Source organism: Platalea leucorodia, assembly GCF_965183815.1.
Source record: "Platalea leucorodia genome assembly, chromosome: 17".
In the NCBI taxonomy this organism is placed as follows: domain Eukaryota; kingdom Metazoa; phylum Chordata; class Aves; order Pelecaniformes; family Threskiornithidae; genus Platalea; species Platalea leucorodia.
Window position 1 is genome coordinate 272,818 of NC_138839.1, and position 24,146 is coordinate 296,963.

At 47.6% G+C, this 24,146-nt stretch overlaps 1 protein-coding gene across 1 annotated transcript in view; it reads right to left on the reverse strand.

Moving 5' to 3' along the window:
* Positions 1-24,146, reverse strand: part of CAMTA1 (calmodulin binding transcription activator 1) — a gene marked incomplete at its 3' end in the record, with an annotated part of 321,803 nt that overhangs the window by 20,331 nt on the left and 277,326 nt on the right. Inside the window, exons 10-17 of the mRNA XM_082328970.1 lie at positions 22,848-22,974; positions 21,930-22,064; positions 4,533-4,672; positions 4,092-4,288; positions 3,662-3,740; positions 2,489-2,804; positions 1,595-2,118; positions 211-398 (exon numbers count right to left, since the gene is read on the reverse strand). Of these exons, the coding sequence (XP_082185096.1) occupies positions 211-398; positions 1,595-2,118; positions 2,489-2,804; positions 3,662-3,740; positions 4,092-4,288; positions 4,533-4,672; positions 21,930-22,064; positions 22,848-22,974 (1,706 nt within the window). The remainder of the gene's footprint in view (positions 1-210; positions 399-1,594; positions 2,119-2,488; positions 2,805-3,661; positions 3,741-4,091; positions 4,289-4,532; positions 4,673-21,929; positions 22,065-22,847; positions 22,975-24,146) is intronic.

Sequence of the window (24,146 nt, forward strand, 5' to 3'; positions counted from 1 at the left end):
GTCCTGCCTCCTGCAGCATGCACTCCCATTCTTCCATGAATTTGTAGCTGTGCTGGCAACGATACGTTTGACCACAACAGTGCGGCTGCGCTTGGAACACCAGCATTGAGTCCCGCTGAGAAATAACATCTGCAGGCTAAAGAATCAGTGCATGCTGCCCAGCATTCAGATCACTCAAAAACCCAGAGCAACTTCACAACTCTTACTGACCTTATCTGTGCAGCACTCGGCAGATGATCGACATCAGCAAGGTAACTGGCCAGCCAGCTCATTGTGGTGCTCATGGCAGCACTGTCCGTTCTCTCCACCAGCGGTGTCTCCATCGGCACAAAATTCTCCCGCTTGATCCTGTCAGGCGTAGCTTCAATAATGTGCTCTGCAAGTGTCATCATGTTCACCTGGGAAGGGGGAGAGGAGAGCAAACTCTTGCTGCCTGGTAGCAGGAGCCTTGTACTTGCATGTTATAGCCCAGCTTTAGACTGCCCCATTTTCCCCAAACTTGTGGTAGCTGGAGTCTACTGTTTATCTCAGCATTGGAGAGAAATTCATTAACCAAAGCTTGTTTGTTTTTCTGCCTCTTCTGACAAAGCACTGCAGGGTTTCATATTCCCCAGACCTTTTTTTCACTGAGCATATGGGGAGCCCAAGAGATCTGGTGAAAGGTTTACATCATTGGACCTTTGCTGTACGCTACTGACAGCTGTCACTACTATCTTATTTCCAAAGGAAAAGCGATCTTGCCACTCTTGCCGAGATGTGCAGTAGAGCATGACAGGACAATAAAGGCACATCAAGAGAAGCTAAAACCCTTGGGACCACAGCTTTGTCAGGAATCCTTCTGAACCATATCCCCCCACCTGCCAAGGTTCACAGGAATTTTTAATATGAAGAATAGAAAACAGTTCTTTTTTGCAAAGATCTGCTTCATCCATGTTATGCCAGCAAGATGAAAATATTTAGAGATGTCAAGGCAGTGCACGTAGCTGTGCTCCCATTACTCTTTTTGCTCAGAAGACCAAACACAGTATCTTTTCCCCAGTGACTACTTCTCATCTGTCTGTCCTGCTTCTGTTGCGTTTTTGTTTCCTCTATTCCATATCTGGTAGGATTTTTCCTTCCCCAAACCCACTGTCTCTCCCGTTCTCCACTCTTATCTCCTTGCCCTTTGAAGTGCAGCGGCTTGGACTACAATCACAGCACTGCCTCTGTCAGGTCACCTTGTTTTCGTAGGAACTGCCTTCCGGTTCCCAAAGGACCATGGGGTCACCTTAGTCTCATTCACTGATGTGACCAGTAGGCTCTGCTTTTTTCCTTTTTCCTTGCAAAATTGCAAACAGTTTTGTGCATCCTGTACACTGTTGAAGCATATGCCAGTGCATGACCCTAAATGCTAACCATTAGCCTTTGCATCTGCGTTTAAAGGATAACCTTTGAAACTGGAAGAAAGTATACATTGACCATATGACCACCTCCTTTCACAAAGCACAATTCAGAGTCTCTACAGGCCTCCACAGAAGTTTCGCACAGTTAGGCTCCTCTGTGCAGCCACCATTTTCCCTGAGACCGCTGATCTTGGCGCTATGGGTATGTTTACCTGCAAGTCATCCATGTGGTGTAAGCAGTCCTCATCCCCTGCATTGTCCCTATAGGACAAGAGCTCTGCATCCACCATCTCCCTGTCAGCCATCATCAGCACATTCATCTGCTCTCGCTGGCGTAGCCGATGGGCTACAGTGTCCTTCCCCAGTGCAGCCCCCTTCTGGCTCCCTGCCACCTGCACTGCTGACACACCAATATAAATGTCTTTTGGGTTCCATTTGATGCCTGCTTGGCTGCCAGAGCCCCGGTACCCAGTAACTTCTGGGATGTGCTGGGAAAGCTCCCGGCCATAGTCCCTTATCCCTTCACTGGGGCTGATTGTCTCAGTGGCGGACTGCTTGGAGCTGGAGTTCTGCTTCCTGATGTTTGGCTGTTCCAGGCTCAGCGCAGTGGAAAGCAGCTTCTCTTGCCGGGCTTGAAAATATTCAGGGCTCAGCTTATGTTTTTTGGGTGCGGGGTAATCTTTCTGAGTCTCACTACTGTAGTAACTGGAAGGTTCTGATCTTGGTCGTCTCAGCTCTGGAAACAAACAGATCAATGGTCAAAACAAAACATGCAACCCATGATCGCTGTAGGAACTACAACAGCTTCTGCTGCAGGTGGAAGTTTGTGCCACGCTCTAGGACATCCGACAATATGGGCAAAGAGAGTAACTATCACCCAGGGAGGATACCACCTCAACCACTCTTAAGATACATGTGTCTTTCTAAAGCAGGCATTCGCTCCTCTTCCCGATACTTGGAGCACATGACAGAGAGCCCACAAGAAAAGAACTAAGCATGTACAGCGGGGCTACAGGTGGCATCTGCCACCCAGGCGAGCTCCTTGCCCCCAGGTTTTCACATGTCAAATGTCAGCAAAGCAGTGCATGCCCTCAGGGTTGTTTCACCTGTGTTTGTACTGGATATCACAGTGACTCCCTTCTGAGGCTCCTGAGAGGCAATAAGCTCACTGTGCCACTGGGACACCCAGTTCTCTGTGTTGGAGTCTGTGTTCGAGGGGCACTGAATCCTGGGGTTTTGCCCAAGCTGAGTTTGCTCATCTCGCTGCAGCTGCTCCAAGCACTCCGCCAACTTCACGTGGCCCCGAGACCGGGCAATGGCCAGTGGCAGTCTCCCAAGGGAGTCAGGTATAGAGATGGCTCGGCGGTCCCACTTGTACAGCACAACAGCTGCATCCATGTGGCCCAGGGCGCATGCCCACATCTAAAAAAGAAAAGACAATTGACCCCTTGGGCGACCTGCCTTCTCCTTCCCCAGCTCACAGAAAAACGACTCTGATAAGCAAAACCATAACATGCTTGAACCCCAGCAACTAGCTTTTATATGTCCTATCCCAATAAAAGGCCATTACAGAGGATTAGATGCATGCTACTCTCTCCCATGACAGAGAAACCTTCATCTGCCAAATGAAGCTCACAGTTTGACTCTTTCTTACTGAGTAATAAACGCTTTTTGTTTTTTGGGGGTTTGGCTTTTTTTTTTTTTTTTTTTTTTTTTTTTTTTTGACACTGGCATCACTGCAGAGACAGAACAGCCTCACAGGCAAAAGAATCTCTGAGATCAGAAACACACAGACAGGACTAAAGGTTGGGAACAATAAAATCAACACACTGCTGTTGTAAACTGGCACTTCTGGTTCCACTTGCTTTGGCTTTTTACTTGCTGAAGTTCTCAGTCACAATTTCATGATTCCAATGACCAAGATACTGTAATGACTTTACAACCTCTACTGTCAGTCCGTCAAACAGAACAACCTGAAAGAAGGCATGTAAAGCCCTTTCCCCAGGACAATAGTGGAGACTAGGTTTTGGGTAAAACACAACCAGGACCACCTGTCTGTCCCCCTTTCCTCATGTTACTCAATGACAAGGTTTTTTCTGTGCGGTCTCTCTCAACAAAATGCCAGGAAGCTGACAGTGCTGTGTCTTACCATTTACACAGCAAGGACACACAAGAAACATCTACTCTTCAGAGTGTGAAACACATTAGGAAAATAATGCATCAGGAAGAACTCCAGAGGGTCCTCAGACTCTCTCAGAAGTTTCAGTCTCTGCTCTTACCAGAGGAGTGCAGGAGAAATGATCCACATTCAAAGGGTCAACTTCCAGCTCCAGATCAATGCTGTCTGCATGTTTGGTGCTGCAGAGGAAACAACAGAACAAATGATGCTCTGCAGCCATGTTAGGATCATTGCCTAAATGCACAGCTTTACCCAATGCACCATACCACAAAGAAGTGACCACGCATATATGCCCATGATACACGTATTTACTACAGATGGTGCCCCCACCAGAGACTTTAACAGCACGATACATTCAGTGATTGGACTCGCTTTCTCAATAGACAGGTCCTGTCAGATCAGGGGACAGAAACAAGTTCAGGGACTTGGCTGTTTGTAAAAGACAACCAGAAATCTAGACCAAGCAGAGCTTACATATGCTTCTGCCATGCCTATATTGACACCCAAGAGTCCAACAGGCTGGGTCTTACCGCCATTTGATGAGGGTCTGGATCAGTGTAGCATAGCCCTGTGCAGCGGCTAGGTGGAGCAGTGTCATTCCTCGGAAAGTCTTTGAATGGATCAAGTGTTTGGACTTTGCCCAGCAAGCACGACTCATCATCTTCTCGCAAACCACCACCACGCGGCTCTCAAAGCAGCTGCCCAGTGTCCCAGTCCCAGAAACGCACTGAAACACCACACACATCCCAGTTTAACCACTGAGGGGAGCTGCAACCTGCCCTGAGCAGGCAGCCTTCTGCTTCTAGAAGTACTGAGACAGTGGCAAATGCGAGTGAAAGCCAACTGCTGTTAAAGAAACCCACAAACCAGACTTGTTTAGGAAAAACTATAATCCTTTCCAACCCCCCCCCCAAACAAACTCTGGTAAGAAAGCATAAAGCTGCCGTGTCTGGACACAGCGGGGTTCATACCTGCACCTGCGTTCCTCCGTTCCCGCTCCCATTGCTCCCGCCTCCTACTCCTTGTTTGTGCTGCTGGGAGCCCGTCATTTCAGCCATTCTCCTCTCCATCTGCTCAAGTCGCTCCAGTATTGACATCCTGAACTGGTTATCTAGGTTGGAGAAAGCCCAAATAAGGATATTTCCAGGGAAAGAAAGCTCAGGTTTTGGCAGCCTACTGCAGGAAGCCACAAACAACTATCCTGGAAGTCACACAGGAGATTTGCTCTGCTTGGCAATGCACAGGGACACTTGCCCTGCAGCATCCTTGCTCTTCAAGTTCCTGCAGCATCCCTTTGACTGCAATTCCAGAGAACTTCCTTAAAGAAAACAGACAGAAAAAGACAGATCCCTTCCCTTGTGATTCTAGCTGTACCCACACAATAAAAGACTGGGATAATGCAACTTCTTTCAAAACACAAGTAAACCCTAAGCAAATATAACCATTCAGACAGCATTTCAGTAGGATCGCATCTACCGAAATACTCTCCATTTCAGAGTCAATCCCCCTACTTTACAAGAGTCCTGAATTCAGCTTGGCTTGCCTCCTGAAACCATACAATAATGGTACCTGGAGGAAAAAACCTCCTCTGCTTCCTTCTGTGCTTAGAAAAAAGAGCCTTCAAAAAGGTACTTGCTCATTCCCTGACAGGCTCCCTTTCTTGGAAAACGGCTTCACCCAAGTGCCAGAAACAGAACTACCAGAAATCACAAAGTATGGGCATTGATAATCCAGTAACATCATTCTGATAAGCAGTACAACTCTTGAGCCCTCTGGCCTCTGCAGAAGTCTAAAGGCTGTATTAGTTATTTTCTCCTCCTTGCATTGTAACCTAGCACTATGATACAGCTACTAATGCTTGAATAGTGGAGCAGGGAGATTTAGATAGGTTAACAGGACGTTGTTAAACCTGATGCTGTAGAAATCAACTCAAGCAATCTTTTTGTGTTTACGGCCAGTCAGCGCAGGTCGAGTGGCTGCAGACACAGAGGGCTCCTTCTGTCTTGTGACCCATAAGGGAGAAGCTTCATGCAGCTCATGTTAAGCTGGGCAGGATAATTTTGTGGATAGGGAACACTTAATGAATCTTGCTATCATGCTAACAGCATATATAATAAACTGTGGGAAAAGACAGCCGTCACCCTGTTTGGTTTCATGCATCTGTGGTGATGACGTGGTGTGGCAGAGCACTGATAACCCCAGCACAAAGCCCACTGACAGTAATAGGAATCTGTGCATCAAAATGAACAAGCTCTGATCAGGTTTTAAAAGAGGAAGTCTTCTCTGAGTGACCTGGTTGCCTGCAGAGTCTTCCCTGGAAGGTTGCAGGACTACTTGTATACTATACTCTGCAAGACGCAACTCTCACTGGAGGGTATTAGAGAGATATGGATCTCTCTGCTGTACTGCACTGAAGACCATATTGCAGACCATTGATAAGAGACAGCTCAGGTCCACTGGCTAAAGACATCCCCCTCTCGCTAAGAGGCTGCCATGGCTTGACAGCAGACAAGAGCTCTGCTCCCTTTGGGCCAGCTCCAACAGGTTGTAATGCAGCATCCCACCCTGGCTGCTCAAGAGCCAGGGACAAAGGAGTGCGGCCAGCACCTCCCCTCTAACCCCATTTCAGAGGTGAGCTCACTGCAGTCTTCTCACCTAGTCCAAAACACTATTACTTATTATTAGTGCCTTATTAATAATTCAGTTGTCCTGTTAATTGCAAAGCCTCTGGGAAAGTGACTGACAATTACATGAGGAAATATTCGTAACGCAGATGCGGTCTTAGGGCCCTGTCTCTGAACTGCGGTCAGCACACAGCAGCAATGCGAGTCGTGTTTTTCCAGCAAGTCTTTGTTCCGGGAGTGCTGCAGTGTGCTGCAGTGCAGTCCATGTCGCTGTCTCCTCCTTCCCCATTGCCAGGCAGAGCACGTACGCTGCAGAGACTGACAGAGACCTGGCACCGCTGAGCCATCCACTCTCACCGCAGGCCTGTGCCAGAGCTACTACAACTCTGGCACCAGGAAAAGGGGCCACGTTTGCCATGCAGGTTAACAGCTCTGTTCTGCACATTTAATGCCACTCTCTCTAGTTGGGTCACCAGCACTTGCATTTCGTTAGAGCTAAGACTAGCAACACACACCGGGTATCGTATCTGAGCCTTCAACCTCGTATAGGCAAAAGTAGCATCTTTTTAAAAGAAGAAGAACTTTGGCTTGAACTGGTGTTATAGAACAACAAGCCCAGGGCTGCAACATACTGGGGATTTGCTCCTACCCATTTAGCTGTCAAAAGGGAATAATTATTCTGTACAGCCAGAAACAGCAGGAGAAAATGATTCCAGTGAGATGCAGAAGTACACTGTGCAGATTACTATTTCCCCCCCCCCCCTTTTTTTTTTCAAGCTGAAACCATTGTGCAACAGAATTGGAGGGCCTCATGTCCTATTCATTTTCCAGGCTCTTCTCTCTAGGCTCAGTGATCTCTAATGAGTGAAGCCTCCACCTTTCCTGGTATCAAGCTAATGACACTGAGCACTTCCTGGCACTTTTTGTCAGAGGACTGAAATTACTAAAGGGACGTCTGTCACCCCCACTGTCCCCAGATGGGAACACTAAAACAAAGAAAGAAAAGCAGGGAACTTTTCTTAGGAAACAGAATTTGAAACAGCATGTAGTGCTCCCAAGTATTCCTACTCAGACACCTGGACAGTGCTCCTGGGAAGCATTTAGGGCAGGACTACCTGATTTTAGGTAGCAGAGGGTATCTGTTTGACTTAACAGGAGTCTGAAGGACAGACATTATAAACTCACCACAGTCTTAAACCTGTAACCTTCAGCATCTTACCAAGACAATGGTGTTTTTCACAGATGGTTGTAAATCATTGCTCAGTCTACAGGCAGGTCAGAAATATGCCGCTATTAGCAAAGTGGGAAGTGGAAACAAACATTCTGGAGCACCAGCACAGAGTGAGGGGAGCCCTTTCCATGACTAGCAGAGACTGCCGGCATTTACCCAGCAGCAGGGCACACCCTTGGATTAGAAAGCTCCAGGCAGCAAATAAGGTAAGTGGGGCAGTAGTGCATGGAAATTATCTCTATGTTGCCCATTTTCCAGGTGATTAAACTTGCAACCTAAGCAGCTAGAACAAAGCCACAACTGATGGCAATTTCAAAATTATTTATGTATAGTGCTTCCATACTAAATTCCGTGTTATCAAGTACACCAAGGTGTCCCCTTCAAAAGGGACTGGTTGCTTGAAGTAAATGTACTGCACTAGTCTACAAAAAAAAAAAAAAAAAAAAAAAAAAGAAAATGAAAAAAAAAAAAGGGGGGGAGAGAGAGGGAGAACAGTAAAGGGAAGACAGCAACTAGCTATGCTGCAAGAATTGGTACATTCTTAACAAAACAAAAGAAAGACACCTAAGCACAGAGGAACAGCCAAAGGGAAGGACATCTTCCCCCGAGGTTCCTCCTGGACTCAGCAATGAGAGGAAAGGCTCCCCTTCTTCCACACAGAGGCCACGGATTAATGGCATTTGGACCACGATCAGTACAGTTCACACGCTGCTAATAAGCCAACAGATGCCATGCCCAGGCTGCAGCGAGAACACCACACGTCACTGTGTGGAAGATTCCTGGGTCATTCAATCCCCTAAACAGCACATTTCCTTTCTTCCTTGCTTGGAGCAGGGCCAGGGAACCTGCCTGCTTTCAGTTAGGCTCCCAAAAGTAAACCACATACAAATATCAATTTCTACACACTCTCCTCCTGGCACACTCTTGCAGTATCTATCAGGATCATTTTAAACATCAACTGTCCACAGGTGAGTGAATTTCCAAACTATTTTACCAGGCTGCACTAGGCCTACCCCATGAAAATTAAGTTGCAAGGAATAAAGATGATCTTGTACCTTGAAAACTTAGGTTTTGCAGGGGCTTAATTAAAAGATAAGTCTTTAAGTGGCCTCCTGGGAATCAACATTCTGTAAGTCCCACGTCTGCCAGTTTGTACCAAAACATTATCACTTCTGTATTCTCAGTAACGAGACTTGGCCAGCTTCATCCCTAAGGACAACAGCATCATGTTGAAAATAAAAGTACAACTTAGGCCACAGAAACTGGCATGAAAACATGTGCTTTCCTTTATATAGTCCTGGGTTCAACAAGGTCAAAAACAAAGTCAGCTTTACATACCACAAGTCACATGTGATACACCCGGTTTATCTTTAAAACTGATGTATCTGTATCCATGTTAGCAGCCTGTATAGAAGGATGACGGCTACAGCTGTGTAAAACTTCGAGGAACTGGACAGCAAGAGAACCTCTCATATTTTGGGAAGCAAAGGGTTGCCTTTTGTGTGTGTGTGTGCGCGCGCGCCATGTACTGAACATAACTGAGGTCTGAAATAAGATCCTCCAGCTCAACAATAAAGGTATCAGACAGCGCCACAACACATTCTTTAAGTAAAGTACCGTGATTCATCACAGAAGAAAACCATGTTTTCTGGTAAAGAAAATATGACAAAACCTGACCCAGTCCTGCTGACTCTCTAATGCATTTGCCTATGAAAACCCTAATTGCCAAAAAAGCACTGTCAGCAAAGCCCAAACACCATGAACGGGATGAAAATGAAGTGCAAATAAAAAAAAAACCAACAAAACCCAAACAAAAAACAAATTGTCTGAAGTTATGCAATTTACCTCGCAATAATTAAGAGACAGGGTACAAGAGCCATAGGGTTGAACATTACAGGTATCACTCTGAGAAGTTCAAGACCTTTTATCCCTTATTATTTCTTATTTTGCTAGTCACGCTCCTTTCTGTCTTGCTCACTTCAGGGGTCTGTGTAGAGCCACCTGCTTAGCAGGCAATGAAGTTACAGTAACACGGGTTCCACATTCTTGTCTTTTATATTCAACAGAGGATCTCACGACAAGTATCTATCTTGCAGTGCACTGAAGACAAGAACTCAACAGCATATAAATCAAGTTGTCAAAATAAGCTTTTCTCCTGCTACACTGAACAGCTCCAGCCAAGCACAAGGAGACGTCTTGCACTGGAACCACCGTAACTCTTTCCAAAGGCAGCAAAGATGCATGTGGATACAAACATGTCCACATATTCAAGGTTTTACCCAAGGACTCTGCTTTTGATGATCAAATTTCAGATTTTTTTGTGAGCCAAAAAATTAGACTTGCAAATTTTTCCATTTCTTGAGTTTTTCCATTACATATAAATCTGAAGAAATGTTACAATATTCTTTAAGAAACCACAAAGAAGGTTTCTGAAGCTGTTCTTCAAGGCTGCCTCCACGAAGGTGATGAAAATAACTGCATTTCTGTATCTTCGAGATACCTCATAAATTCACAGAAAACATTCTGAACATTGTATCTTTTCCGGAAACTATTATTCTTCAAATTTAACAATAAAAACGTAACATAAAAATTACTTCTCACCATTATTCCTTAGCATAATAGGAAGAGGCGGTGACTTTATGCTCTAAAGGCCTATTCTGTGAACAGACCGAGCCCCGGCAAGGCAGGACAGCCTGGTCTCACAGAGCTTTTCCACCAGCAGCTGCTTTCATCTGCTGGGAGCTCTGAAGCTTTCAGGATCTGATGGAGCTACACGCATCCGTTCGCTTGTGCTTCACTCCTCTCTCCCTGCACCTTCTGTGAAACTCTGCAAGCCCCAAGTGCACCCCAAGCCACGTGCTAATTTAAGGATCTGTTCCATCACACACAAAGCCATTTTCACTTTTGTTGTCCTCAGCCCTTCATAGGGGAGTGAGAAGCTGTCCCATGGATTCAAAACAAAGCTTAGGAAATAGAGCAAAACTATTCATGGTGGTATTTATTTGCAGGATCCAGACCTCCTAAGAAAACCAGTTGTTCCAGTGTCATGTCAGGGCTGGGCTGCTCTATAGCACAGGTAGCCTGAGGGGAGCCTGACTGTCCCAGCAGGAGGAGGCTGGAAAGAGCTGCTTGGTCAGATTTTGACCCATACCAAGAAATTGCTTTGAATCTCATACTCATTTCCCTAAAACACAAACCATCATTTGAGTGCAGAACGAGCTTCTTTTTAATTTGTACTCAAAGGGAGCCTACTGCTGATTACAGTAACGATAGCAAGTTATGGACAAAATATTTCTAGCGATGCAACACTATTCTGGTACAAATGTTTCAAGGATGCATGGTTATTTACATCAGTTAGCATTTTACAGAGCTACAGCGTGTACACTCGCACGGTCACACCCAGTACACAAGCTTTCACCTGAGACTGCAGCAGCACCTGCCTTGTGAAGCCTGCTAACAGCTTGTGACAGCTCCTGACTGCACGTACCCTGTATTAAAAGGGTAGCTAAAACACAGCACTTGCAAATATTGTACAAGTTTTTTCCATGCAAGGAGGCAACAGGGTGGCTACCAGAAATGTTTGTGATTATACACAGAGTGGGACAGTTTCTACAGAACTACCAAAAGACACTCTACCACTCCCTCATTCAGCCACATCTTCCCGCCAGCAGGAGACAAGACACTCGAGATTTTAATGAGAATAAGGGTGGAGTCCCCCACCCTAAATGGCATAGAAAAACAAAGACCAAATCTGGGAGAAACGCCTGTGCTGCGGGGCTTAGTTACAAGTGCAATGCTTCACCTGCCCCCCTGCGATAGCCCACTCCCCTGCACTGCCCTCCCCATCTTCTAACCTAGAGCTCTTCCAAAGACACTGTATTATTTCTGAGCTATGCAAGCAGTGTTCCCGATGGGTGGGCACCGGCTGAAAACACTGCCTCCTGCTCACGCTTTATTACAAAATGTAGTAAAGCCACATGTTAGCAGACATCGAGTCTCAGATTGTGCACTTTCCTTGTGTGTTACCTAAAACACCACTATGCTCCAGGTATGGAGCTAAGAGGACACCAATGTACAGCAGTGAGTGACAAGAGCTCCTTTGCTTGACAAGCCAAGTTTAAGAAATTAGCATAGAGAGCTGCTTTTCTAATAGCTGCGCACTGCTTTACGGGACAAGTAAAGATCCAAAAGGATCTCCTCTTTCGTCCTTTTGCCAAGCAAGCTTCAACCAGCAAGAAACTGCCTGTATCACTCGTGACATGGCAGTGCAGCCAGAACTATTACAGAGTAAATACTGCCTTGCACTGATGAAAAACAAATCAGCAGTTCTTAGCAGTGAGCAGTGTCTATACCACTTGCTCTTTTTTACACTCTCACCTGGAGGTCTGGGGTTTTTTTGCCATGCTACACAACCTAAATGACAAACAGTAATTGACTGGAAGGACTGAAGCATGAGGGTGCATGATCTCCTGCACATTCCACTGGGGCAGTATCTGCCCAGGATACAATTATTTCCCCACAGACTTCTAACCACTGAACTAATGGTGCTGTGCAAGATCTGCATCTGTGTGCGTTCCCAAGTACTGTGCTTAAATACTCAGGAGATAAGAAGCCACTCTGAGGGCACTGGCTTCTCAGCATGTGCGGTTCTTTAGCAGCAGTCTCCATGTTACAACGTTCACTGTATGCACACATGCAGACCGAATTTAAGAAGTGCGATAGCTGAGTGCTGTAAATAAACAGGTGGCACAAAGACATTTTTCTGTTTTGCAGAGCAAGTCAGACACACCATATTCTCTCATTCAGTGCAAGCTGTGGGTGGGGATGGAAGCAGTCTAAGGACACATCACTTCTCTGAGTGCCACTGCTCTGTTCCTATTTTACAAATCATCTGTCACTTGCCTATAAAGTCTTGCTCAGTTCTTCTAGATGGTAAAAATCCTGAACACCTTCCATGTCACAGTATGACTTTGATCTGGTTTAGTACTTATTTCTGAGGTGTGGCCATTGCAGGAACACATATTTCCAAAATGAGGCTGCGGTAGCATCCTCAATGCATCTTACGAAAAGCTCTGTTTAGCAGTAAGCTATTACAGGTCATGGTCTCTACCAGCAAACGAAAGCACTTAAAATTTTTACTTAATATTCTGAGACAAATGCCTATCTGTGCTAGTGAGGCAAGTCACTTCCAGGCCTTTTGATTAGTGAGAAATGCCACAACTACTGAGGCACAAGACAAGGAAAACACTGTATTTACACTTTGAGCCTAAGCGATAGCTGAATAAAGTCTGTGCTTTCACAGAAGAAATAAACACTACTGGGAACAGGCAGGAACAATGAAGTAATCCAGACCTACATACACAGGCATTGTCATCAATTTTAAGCCATTAATCCACCTACCAGGGCAAGACTTCTTACAAGCAACAATCTTCCCATAGTTTTGCCAATGCTGTAGGGCTTTAGTTATTACTCCCATGCCATCTGGGACTACTCCGTTCCTCTCTATCACCCCCAGCAGCCAGTGCTGCTCTGGTGGAGCAGAGGGTGCTCTCTCAAAAGATGATACTTCCCCCTACTTTTCTCTATCATGCCATTACTAGAGAAGAGGAGAAGGGGGGTGGCTCAGGCTGACTTTTTCCTCGAAGTGGCAATCTCTATATCGACAGCGATAAAGCACTTGCTGCCTTTTTTTTCAGGCTTCTCTTCCCCAGAGCTTAGGGATGGCAAGATTTTCACACTATCCAGGAACAGCTGCTCCAGCAAACCAGGGAAGGTTTTAGAAATGCCATGTGGACTTGACATATTTTAGAGGTAGGGCAGACCACTAAAGATGTCACTTCTTGTGCTGTTTAGTAATTTGTATAAAACCAGTTGGCTGCCTAGGGTCACTCTCAGGTCAGAAATTGGCTGTGCTTTCCTATAGGTGCCAACACTATGAAAGATGTTGTGCTTTTGGATGTATGCAAAGAGCAACAGCCTAGGAGGACATGCTGTGCTGCTGCTCACCTGCACAGTGCTACCCACTGCTCACAGAGACTCCCTCCTCCAAGGGTTACACGCTAAAGGAGATAAAAACAGGAAAAAAGCACCTCATGGGCACTACGCAGTATCTGTGCTATGGTACTGTAAGTACAGCAAAAATTCTGACCTAAGTTTTCTCTCATAAAAATTTCAAACTCAAGAAACAAAATATTCACCCAGAAATCACCAAGCTGATGAGCAGAATGATATAAAATGGCCTCTGTTTGCTGCAAAATTAGATAAACAGGAACTGCTGCAAGCTACAAAACTGTGAAACACTAGAATAGGTCAGCAAAAGAGACCAAGATCTCCTTCACTGGAAGCTTTCAAAAAGTCAGACATCCGTCATGTTTACCCCATTCTCTACGCTGGGAATGGCCTACACAGTCTTCCGAATTCCCCTTCCTAGTCCTACTCTTTTTGATGAAGTGTCCTGTAAAACAAATTTTGCCATCACCTGGCACAGAGCAGGCATGTGCTTCAAGCATCCCTAAACTCCCCAGGGAAGGTTTGGGCTACTGACCTCACCCTACACCATACCAACTCAGAATACGAGACTGTGATCCAGAGCTGTTAGGATGCTATCGGTCCTTCTGCATACATGATGCTACAATAAAAGTGCTGTCACAACTCAGCCTGCATCATAACATCACCCTGGAAGGGCTGGGGACCAACAAGGGAGGGCAAGTAGACGGAAATGCAACCGCATCCCACAGCTGGGGGCACAGGGAGAAGAAAGGGGAGGTACAGCGAGCTTAAAAAGGTGCGCATTCACGTTGTAAGTACAGCAGAGTGATGGACAACAGAGAAGCATGCAGATTTAAACCCAAACAAATACTGCACGACACATCATCCTGCAATACTTACTGGAAGCAGTACTTTGTAACATCTGCACATCCACCTGCCAAGGGTGGGGGTCCCGGACCCCTGTGTAGTACCTCTACCTGCTTCCAGGTAAATAAACCGACAACATCTGCCACCAGAGGACTGACCTGGGAGTCTACAAAGGCATCACTGGAGGCTCCAGCCAGCATCTGGTGCAGACCCTGCAGCAGGGGTGGACAGAGCAGGCTCCCCCACAGACCTGGCTGTCGTCTTTCGCATTCTCGCAGCCAGCTGGAGATCCTCTGCTTACCGCAGCGCTGGCGGGAGTCTCAGCTGTGCTCTCTCCGCTCCTCTGCGACCGCGGTGAATGAACTAGCACGCGCTGGCATATTTCGGAAATGGGAGAGTCCTGCCATCCGCAGCCAAAGACGACGCCGAGCGATGTTCAGCGACTGGGGGCATAGCGCTGCACACAACCGCCCAAATGCTGGAGCCGAGGGGCAGCGTGGCAGGACCAAAGGGCTCCGGTGAGCAGCTGGCTCTGGGGCCGCCGGGCAGCACGGTCCGGCATTTGGGAGATGGGTGAGTCTTTCTGCACGGAGCTGGGCCGCACCTCTCCCGCCACGGGCAAACGGCTGCCGTACCTCGCCCACACCGGGGCGAACACCGCCTCAGAGCTCCGGACGGCTCACGGGCGGCTCCGTAGCTGCCGCCTGCCGCACCAGCACGCCGTGCGTTGGAGCCTGTAGACGAGCCCGTGGCAAGAACCGGCACCGCACGAGCGGGAGCGGACGGCCAGCCAAGGCACCGGTGTCGCGGGCGGCGGGCCGGGCGGGGCTCCGGCGGGGCGGCGGCCCCGGTTACCCCGAGCGCACCCAAGGGCCCATCGCCGCGCCCGACACCCTCTCGCACCCGGAGGTACCGGAGGCGCCGGTACCCGCCCCGGGGCGCCCCGGCAGCGGCACCTGGCCGGGCTCAGGGCGCCTGCAGCGGGGAGGTGGGGGGCAGCCCCGAGGCCCCGCCGGCGGGCGCTTCGGCTCAGGCAGCCTCGGCGGGGAGCGGGGGGCGCTGGGTCCCGCCGCCGCCCTCAGCCCACACCGGTGCCCCCCGCCGCCGCCATAGCGGGATACCAGCCCCGTCCGACGGCCTCCCCGCGCCGCGCTCAGCGGCGGCCCGGCGCGGCCACGGGCGGCGGGAGGCGGCTGCGGCCGCCGCCTTCCATTGTCTGTGCCGGCGCGGCCGGGCGGGCGGCCCTGCCCCGCTCCGCTCCCCGCCGCCGGCGGCCGCCGGGCCCCGCCCCGCGCGGTGACGTCACCGGCCCCCATTGGCGAACGCCGCCTTGTTTACAGCGCGCCCCGCGCTCGGCGCGCCCGGCCTGCGGCTGCGGGGGCCTCCCTCTGCGGCCCGCCAGCGCGCAGCCAGCGAGCCGCCTCCCCCGCCTCCCCCGCCGCTCCCGGCCGGGAGGGCGGCCGCAGCTGCCCGCGGAGCGCCCCCGGACAACGGGCATTTACACGGCGAGCGCCAGTAAGCGAGCGGGATTCGGGGCCGCGACGGGAAACACCCGCGTCACCTTCAAGCAGCCAGGCTCTCACGTGCAGTTCTCCTCATCTCGCTACACACAAAATAATCATACTTTTACTAATTGCCCTCATAAGGCAAATTTGCAGAGCGTTAAAACCCGACATAAAATTCCAGAGAATGTCTGTGCAGTTACGTGATCCGAAAAGGAACTGCAGACTCCAGTACAGGCTCACCTAAGCAGTGGAGCATGTTTAGTCATCAGCCTGAGAATAAACACAGACCTTTCAGAGGAATCAGATGTCTGACTATGAAAAGTCAGGCTGGCTCAAAAGACAACATCCAGAACAGAAAATGAAATAGTCTTGCACCTCAATTCAATCGCATTGCAGCCAAAATAGAAAAGGATAGTCTGGGAAATGCAGTCAAAAGCAATAGAAGACAAGCTTCCTGAAATAACTGTAGCAGAACAGTCTGTCCTTAATGAACATGTATGAAAGGAAAAAAAAAAAACCCAAACACATCTCAACAGGAATATAAACAAAACAGATAAAGCCTCCACACTGAGGAGGAGTCAGGAGAGGGGAGGATGAATAGAAACATTTGAAGTTGACAGTGTAGTTCCTAGGAAGGAACAAGGTATCCATGTCCCATACCAACACTGGCACGTCCCCGTGTGCTGCACCCACGGCCCCGTAACGCAGTACAAAACATCCATTCCTCTTCCTAAAGAGAACCCAAATATCTCATCTTTTATGGTAAAATCCAAGACATAATGTTAAATGCACAATCACCTCTACCCAGATGGAGAGAGGAGTGATAAACAGCGCTACTGTTTATGGACAGAGACTTTTTTATACCAGAAGTCTCTTATGGCTGCGAAACAACATTTCGAAGGACCTCACCGACACTGAACACGTCTCTCCTACAAGACTGCATTGTCTGCATCTCATCGCATCTGCATGCTAGACAGGGCATCCGGTCCCAGTAAACAGACATCCCCCATGGATTTTGGTGATGAACATCTACCATCTCGCACGCTTACCACCACATTACAGAAATCACGTACCTGTCGAACTGTGAAATGCCACAGGTAGCGCACACACACTGTACTGTCACAGATAACTTGCACGCATGTGATCCCATCTGCCTCCTGCGTGCCGAAACAAGAGTTTGGGTGCCACAGTCACGTGGCCACGTCACGCTAATGCGAGTGAGCCACTAACCACCCCAGTCTTTTTTATGTTTTCCAGCTGGGAAAGATAGCCAAACCTTAAACTGAGAATCCAACAGTAGCTGAAAGGCTGCCTATTACGCTCTCTTGCGTCAGTACCACTTACATTCAGTACCAGTCACACCCTTGTCCATCCCATACACACTTGACTCATCAGTTCACACGTTGCCTGTCCATATTTTTAAGTTCTGTTTGGGCTCCCTATGGCAGCACTTACTCCTCTCCAACCTCTTTCCTGCAGATGTATAAGCATAATACCAAGGAGCACTCATACCAGTCTCCCTGGAATTTCTGATCATGTCCTATGCCAAGGAAATGTCATCTCTACAGACACTTTTTGAAAGCAGCTGGTGTCCACTGTCCATTTGTAAAAGATCTAGCTCATCTGCAGGGTAAAATAAGGAAAACTCAGACTAAAACAAGGGTGGCTGTGGATAGTTCGGAAAAGGGTGCACTGTCCTTTATAGTGCAGCATAGACATTGAAAAAGGAAGAAGCCCTTCAGAGAATGGCCACCCAACGTGCTGCCCCTTAAAACTCCTTCTCTGTACATTCCTTCGCTTGGCTTGATACAGTCCTATAAACGGGAGGCATAGAGGGATATGGTCTCACAACACTTTCCAGTCATTTGCAGTACTGCTGCCTGATCCCAATGGCCAATACTTGCTCTGTGCTCAGAAAGGTGGGATTTTATCCTTGCCCCAAGCTCACTACTTCCACGAGTAGCAATTACTATAAACCTGGAAATTATTTAATGAGCTGTTTTTCTCTGTGAAACACAATTCCCATTGTTTCACTCAAAACACCCTCCTGCTCATCATATCTCTCTCAGACGCCAAGCCCTACAGGCACTGGTTAAATGTTCCCTTAAAAATCATAAGAATTACCTGCCTTTAAAAAAACTTAAACCAAAAGTTGCTCTAAGTGCTTACAAGAAGGAAGCGCGATACGTCGTACCACTGCTGCTCTCTGCCAGTGCAGTAGCGAGGTGGAAGCAGATCCCGCTGTGATGCTGCACAGGCACATGCGTGGATCTCATGACATTCCTCTGTGACAGAAGGCACAGCAACGTCCCCCAGCGAGCAGTGTCTCTGCTCTGAGCCTGCACTGAGAGCTGCTCAGCATGCAAAAAAGTTTGTGCTCACTTTTTCCTGGTGGTCACCGTGGAACTCTGGTTTTGCATGCTTAGTTTCAGATGCTTCTTTGCTAACCCATCTTTGTTGAAATCTGGAAACTTCTACAGAAGTGTGATTCCAAGTGTGCCTACTATCTTAGCGTTAACTGTGAGCCATCCATACCTGAGAGCAGCAATTTTATGTCAATTTTATGTATATATCTATTTTATTTATTGGCTTTGTTTACACCAAAGCCTTTCATGACTGAGCTGCTACTGTCTGCCCCTTTTACGTCTGGACCTGTGCTACAGCCTGTGTAGCACAGCCTAGTACTGCAAAGGCATACAACAATTACACAATTCTCAAGAGGAGCTTGCAGAGAAACTGAAGCCACTACACTGAGCTGGGCATGGTGAGGCAGCTAAAGACTTGCCTCCTTAAGAAAGAAACAGAGGCTAAAGGTTTTAGGGTATCTGCAGAACTACACCTGCAGAACTGAACAAAGAAGGCAGATTAATTTTTGTCTTATGTAACTGAAAATATACAGTTCACATATATGACGTCTTTGTCTTTATTTTAAAGAGATTTGTGGAAGACAATTGTTTATCTAGACTTATGTAAGATGGGAATTGCTTATCCTTTTACTACACTGTTCCTGGGGTATGGCTGTTAACCCTGCCTCTCTTGCAGTGGTCATACTAGCTGGAATCATTAACTGTGTTTTAACAGTGTAGTGCAAAGGAACTCAAAGTGTTCCATTGAGTTAATTAAAAAGAATTTTAAAATTCTAGTAAATATTTTGGGACTACAAATATTCCTTGAAATCCTTCCCTCAAGACTACATAACAGGCAGTAGGGCAAGGATTTGAAGCAGGGCAATTAAAGTAAACAGAGAAGACAGGGATTTGGTTATTTATTCTATTGATAGAATCAACTCACATTAGCTTACACCTTAGCTAGCTAACATTTGTTCTCCAAGAATAAATGAGAAGATGTTGCTGGTCCTTTAAATAAGAGTCTAATTTGCTCCCTTTGGAGCACTGTGCATCAAGGCAGAGGCTTCTGATAAGTCATGGTTAGTATAATTATTCAGTCTTTTTCCCTGAAGGGCCTCTGCAATGCAGCGGTCCTTTTACTTTTTTTTTCCCTCCCTGTTAGCAATGCCCTAGTTTGTTCACTGCTGCAGTCCCCCTCCCTTCCACCATCACCACATCATAACAATCTCTAATTGAGAGCTCACCCGCTAACCAGGAGCTCCCAGACAAACTGCAGGAACACCAGAGACAGCACTCACAGCCACCTTCCACCGCTCCTCCAAATTCACCAGCACTGAGGGAACTGTCAAACAAGGGTTTTAAAACCTATCCACTTTGCATGCCACACTGGAGATACTGCTAACAGCTGAATATCAGTCTCCATCACATCAGTATCGGCTGTATTTCACATGCAACATGCAGCCTCAGTAGCAGATGAAAAGCACCTGCAGACTCCTCCAACACTCAGAAGTCAAGCAAACTCAATTTTGATGCTGAACATAAGACTATGTGCATAAGACTATCTTCCTCTTTAAGAGCTATTTTCGTTTCTGTTTGCAAGTATGCCTCTACGGCCAAGTCACAAACCTCTCTCTACTCCTGCAATAACCACAGTGATCTGTCTCCTTTCTGCTCGTGTCTACAAACATTGGAAGCAGTGCCGCCCTGACTTCCTTCAAATGTCCCTCTTGTATGTGGCACGAGAAACACAGCAGCTACAGGCCAGAAAGCAGAGACAAAGTAAACGTTTGTGTTCTGTGACGTTACAGGGAGGGGGAGAGCCAGGGAAGGATGCGTCAGTCTGCTGCTAGTATTAATAGATAACCTTCAACAGCTGAAGATACAGGTACTGTGCCACTGAAATCATGCCTGATGCTATTTTGAAGGAAATTCTATTTTCTTATTATTTCCCCCCCAACTGTGTCCAAAAGCATCAGCTCAGACTCTGCACGCGTACACACACCGCTCTGCCAGAACCCAGCTAGAAATGGCTCCTCCTCGCCTGCCCCTGGCGCTCACGTTTTACAGATGAACTGCGGATGCTCTAAGCAGCAGTGTCAGGGTGCTCAGATTTGACCCACATGACTAGCCCCTAGGCTCACAGCTGCTAGTGATATGGAGAAAGCTTCTAATGAATGCTTTAATGAAGAAAGCTTTTCCTGTCAGGGCTTCCCAAACAGAACGAGGGAGCCCACCAAAAACCTTTCAAACACCACTTGCCTATGCTGACATGTAGCTGGCCGGAACTAAGCTCAAAACTGTTCAATATTTCTCCAGTTAAAGTAAAACAGTTCTAGGTATTTGCCATGTCCATCAAAGATATAAAATAACAACACAGTAACACATACTTCAAATGTTTGTAATGATGGCAATATTTTAAAGGCATTAAACTGGTATCAAAAGTAATATTCATGGCAGATTTCCCAAAGCATATGTTGTATTACAGTTACCATGTTTGCAGCTGACAGACAAAATAGGATGAGGTTAATTGACTGAGGAACAAACTGCATCAGTATATTAGCTCATCATGTCTCTTGCCTTCAGTATGGCCCTGTGCAAACAACTACTCCTGTGACTTCTTTTGGGTAGCGCTTTGTAACGTTAGTTTCTCAGCTATGAAATCTCTGAAGACTAAGGATCTGACCTTACCATATTTGTCTCCTGTATTTAGCAGAGAAAATAGACACTTAGCAAATGGGTCACCAAGCAGGAGTGTTGGGACTTTGCTAAGATTGCACAAAATGCAGTGCCCCAGCAGCTGACTCTGATGAAGAAAGATGAAAGCCGTATTACTGGCCCTTTCCCAGCATGTCATACAAACCAGCTCTTTCCCTGCATCTCCTTGGTCTGAGTTGGAAGCTGCATCTCTCTAGCAATCACACTCAGGAAGGGAAATGAATGTTTCAGGCTCTTAAGTTCCCCTGTTATCGTTCTCAACTTGCTCCTTTATAAAATGCATTTTGGGGGCAGAGGGTTACCAGGTAAACCTGAACCTAAAACTTCCATGCACAGAGCTGCCATACAAATCCAGAGCCTGTGTTGCCATTCCTCGGTGCGACATTTAGGTACCAGAGATCTGTTCTGAATCAATCATGGATCCTTCTGCCAACGGCTTGGCTACGAGCTAATGCTATTAGGGTGTCCATCCCATCCCTGCAAGGCACAAGGGATGCTCTTACAAGTCTAAAAAGGCTGATTGTGGCCATTATGTGCCAGAGCACGCCTGGCTTGCCATTAGCACAGACTGCTCTGGCACGGAGCCTCTCAAGTGTTTGACAGAATCTGTATCTGCCCCATTTGGTAACTCCTAGGTAATGAGGTGGGATGTGGACATCATAGCAGTGGCTGACTAAAGTCCCCTCATTTCCTTAAATTGTCTTACCATCTTCCCACTTTCTGCTTATGTAAAAACACATTTTTCTAGACAAGCTCAAGTTTCAGAGTTCTCAGGGAAGACAACTGCAGGGTAGATGCTCCTCTCCTGCTAGGGACTGGGTAGTCGCTGTTTTGGGGAAACAATCAGCATTCTATTCAGACAAAGAAAACAGCCCTTTGTCTCCTTCCCATCAAATGCAGCCACATTTTGTTCACATCAAAAGAACTAATAAGAAATTTCAGCACGAGGTCTTTGATTAATTGTGCAACAGACCTTCCCCACAGCACAAACTTGCCCCTCTACATCCCTCTCCCATGCCAGGAGCTGCTCCTTTCATTCACAGTCCTACCATTTGGTGAGCTTTAGTAAAGAATATCGCATGCTTCTTACCATCCAAGGACAGCCAGTCATGCTGGGAGGAAGGCAGGGTTGGCAGAGCTCTGGCTTTATATTCAAACACCACAGAATTGGAGATGATCTGATTGTTGAAGGCAACTTGCAAAGTCACGAGCCCAGTGTCATGAGCTAAAAGGAAAGAGCATGTGGTAAGACAGAGACGTCCCAACAGAAATGCACAGCTAGGTATTATCCTATCGATCGCCCCATGTGCTAAGCAGCAGGCTGAGAGCTGATGCAATGAGAGGAGAGGGGCCGTTTGACAATATTTTTGTGACTCGACAACTGAAGAGTCCAAAATGCCAATCTGTATCTTCAAACATCAAGGTTGTAAGCTTAAGAGTCATCTAATGGGTTGTTTTGGCAGGAGGCAGAATCACATGTGTTCCTGAAGATTAACCAGCCTCACTGCCTTTCCAGTGGGAAGGTGGGGCCTAACAATGAAGCTAAGTTATTCTGCATGCACTTGAAGTCATATACCGAGGGCCAGCACTACTGAAAATCTCTGCGGGGAGGCTGGAGGTATTCTCATCCTGTAAGTACCAAGAACAAAGTGCAGAATATAGGCAAATTAAGAGTCAGCAGAGCAGTGAGTGCACCCCTGAATAAGAGTTGCTCTTTAATCTGCTATTTCAAAACTAAAGAAATGCTTAGAATAAATTTGAAATTATTTCAAATAATTATTTTAAAGCTAAATCAGAGTTTCTAAATAATATTTGTTGTGATCTGTTGTGATGTATCAAGATCCTAAATTGCTGTTCTCACACTACATAGGTCAAAGAAAAAGCTTCTCTATGTTTATGCACTACCTTTCACAATGGGTCCGTGAGTTTAGTCAAGACATATACATGACACTATTAGGCTAAGAACTTGCTCTGAAACCACTAGATTCAGGAGAGAGGTGTTCCGTACCTGGGCAGTAGCAGCGCAGTACCCCTGGCTGAATTAAAGATGCAGGCACTGAGATCTGATCAAACAGACAGCTGTAATTATTGCTGGCTTCCTGCCATGGACCAGTAATTAGGACTTTTACTCCTCCCTGTAAGGCAAAGAGGGGAAAAAAAAAAGCATTACAGAAGAAGCCATCCCCAGAGAGGACCATGCACTGAAATGGCTGAATGGCAAACAGCTTCATGAGGGCTAACAGAAGTGCCAAGCTAACACAGATCCTTGGCACCAGTCAACACTGATGCTGCAGTCTCCCACCACTGTGGGAAAAACGCAAATAGTATTCTATAGTAGAGCATCTTTGTTTCTCTTCACTCGCTCTGTTCCCTGCTCCTGCCCATTCACTCAAGCCCCGTGCTTTGCCAGTGCGACTCTCACTGCAGACCGCCTGCCTTTTTGTTGGTAACTTGCCAGCTCTGAGACCAGTAATGGCAAACTTTTATCAACACTGCAAGCCAGGCATCCCTCCCACCAGGCAGCTCCTGGTAACTTCTGGGTGCACCATCCCCACCTCATGGCCACTGTCGCCTCCTCGCTGCTGCCTGCGCAGGCTCCAGGCTTGTTTCCTTGCCACTGAAAAGTGCCACAGGTCAATCACAGCAAGCGTGCTGCATGTTTGCCATCACTGCCCTGACTGCTGATACGGATGGGAGACTGTGCATAGGACACGAAAGGTGACACATTGCCTCCCAAGTCACAACTGGAAGCATGAGACGAGCTGGACCATGAATCTGACAGACCGTGATACAGGAATATCTCAGCTAAAAACAGCAATCGCACAACTTGAGCTTTTCTGGGTTCTGGGAGGTCAGGTTAAATAAGGAAGCATGACAGTGGGGTGACCCAAAACGGGGCTGTGCCTGCAGAGGGGTCCTTCGACCACAGCTCTGGCACCCTGGGCCGAGCCCGTCCCAGACCGTTCCCCTTGCTTCCCCCACCAAGGCTCGGTCAGGCTCTCATGCTAAAGACGAGAATGACCCAATGGAAGCCTTTAGCGTCCGCCTCTCCTGCTGGCGCAGAAACCCACCAGCTACATCCACGATCAGGCCTGCAGGAGCAGGACCGGGTCCCTGCGCCTTCTCCCGGGACAGCAGAGGCCCAGCTGCGAGCGGGGGCCCCCGGGGCCACCCCAGCGGCGCCAGGCCTCCGCGGCTGACAGCGGCTGCGCTCAGGCGAGGCCGGGAGGGGGGCCTTCTCCCCGCCGGGCACTGCAGCCGCTCGGTTACCCTCCGCTGGCAGCGGGGCGGCCCGGCTGGTGCGGCG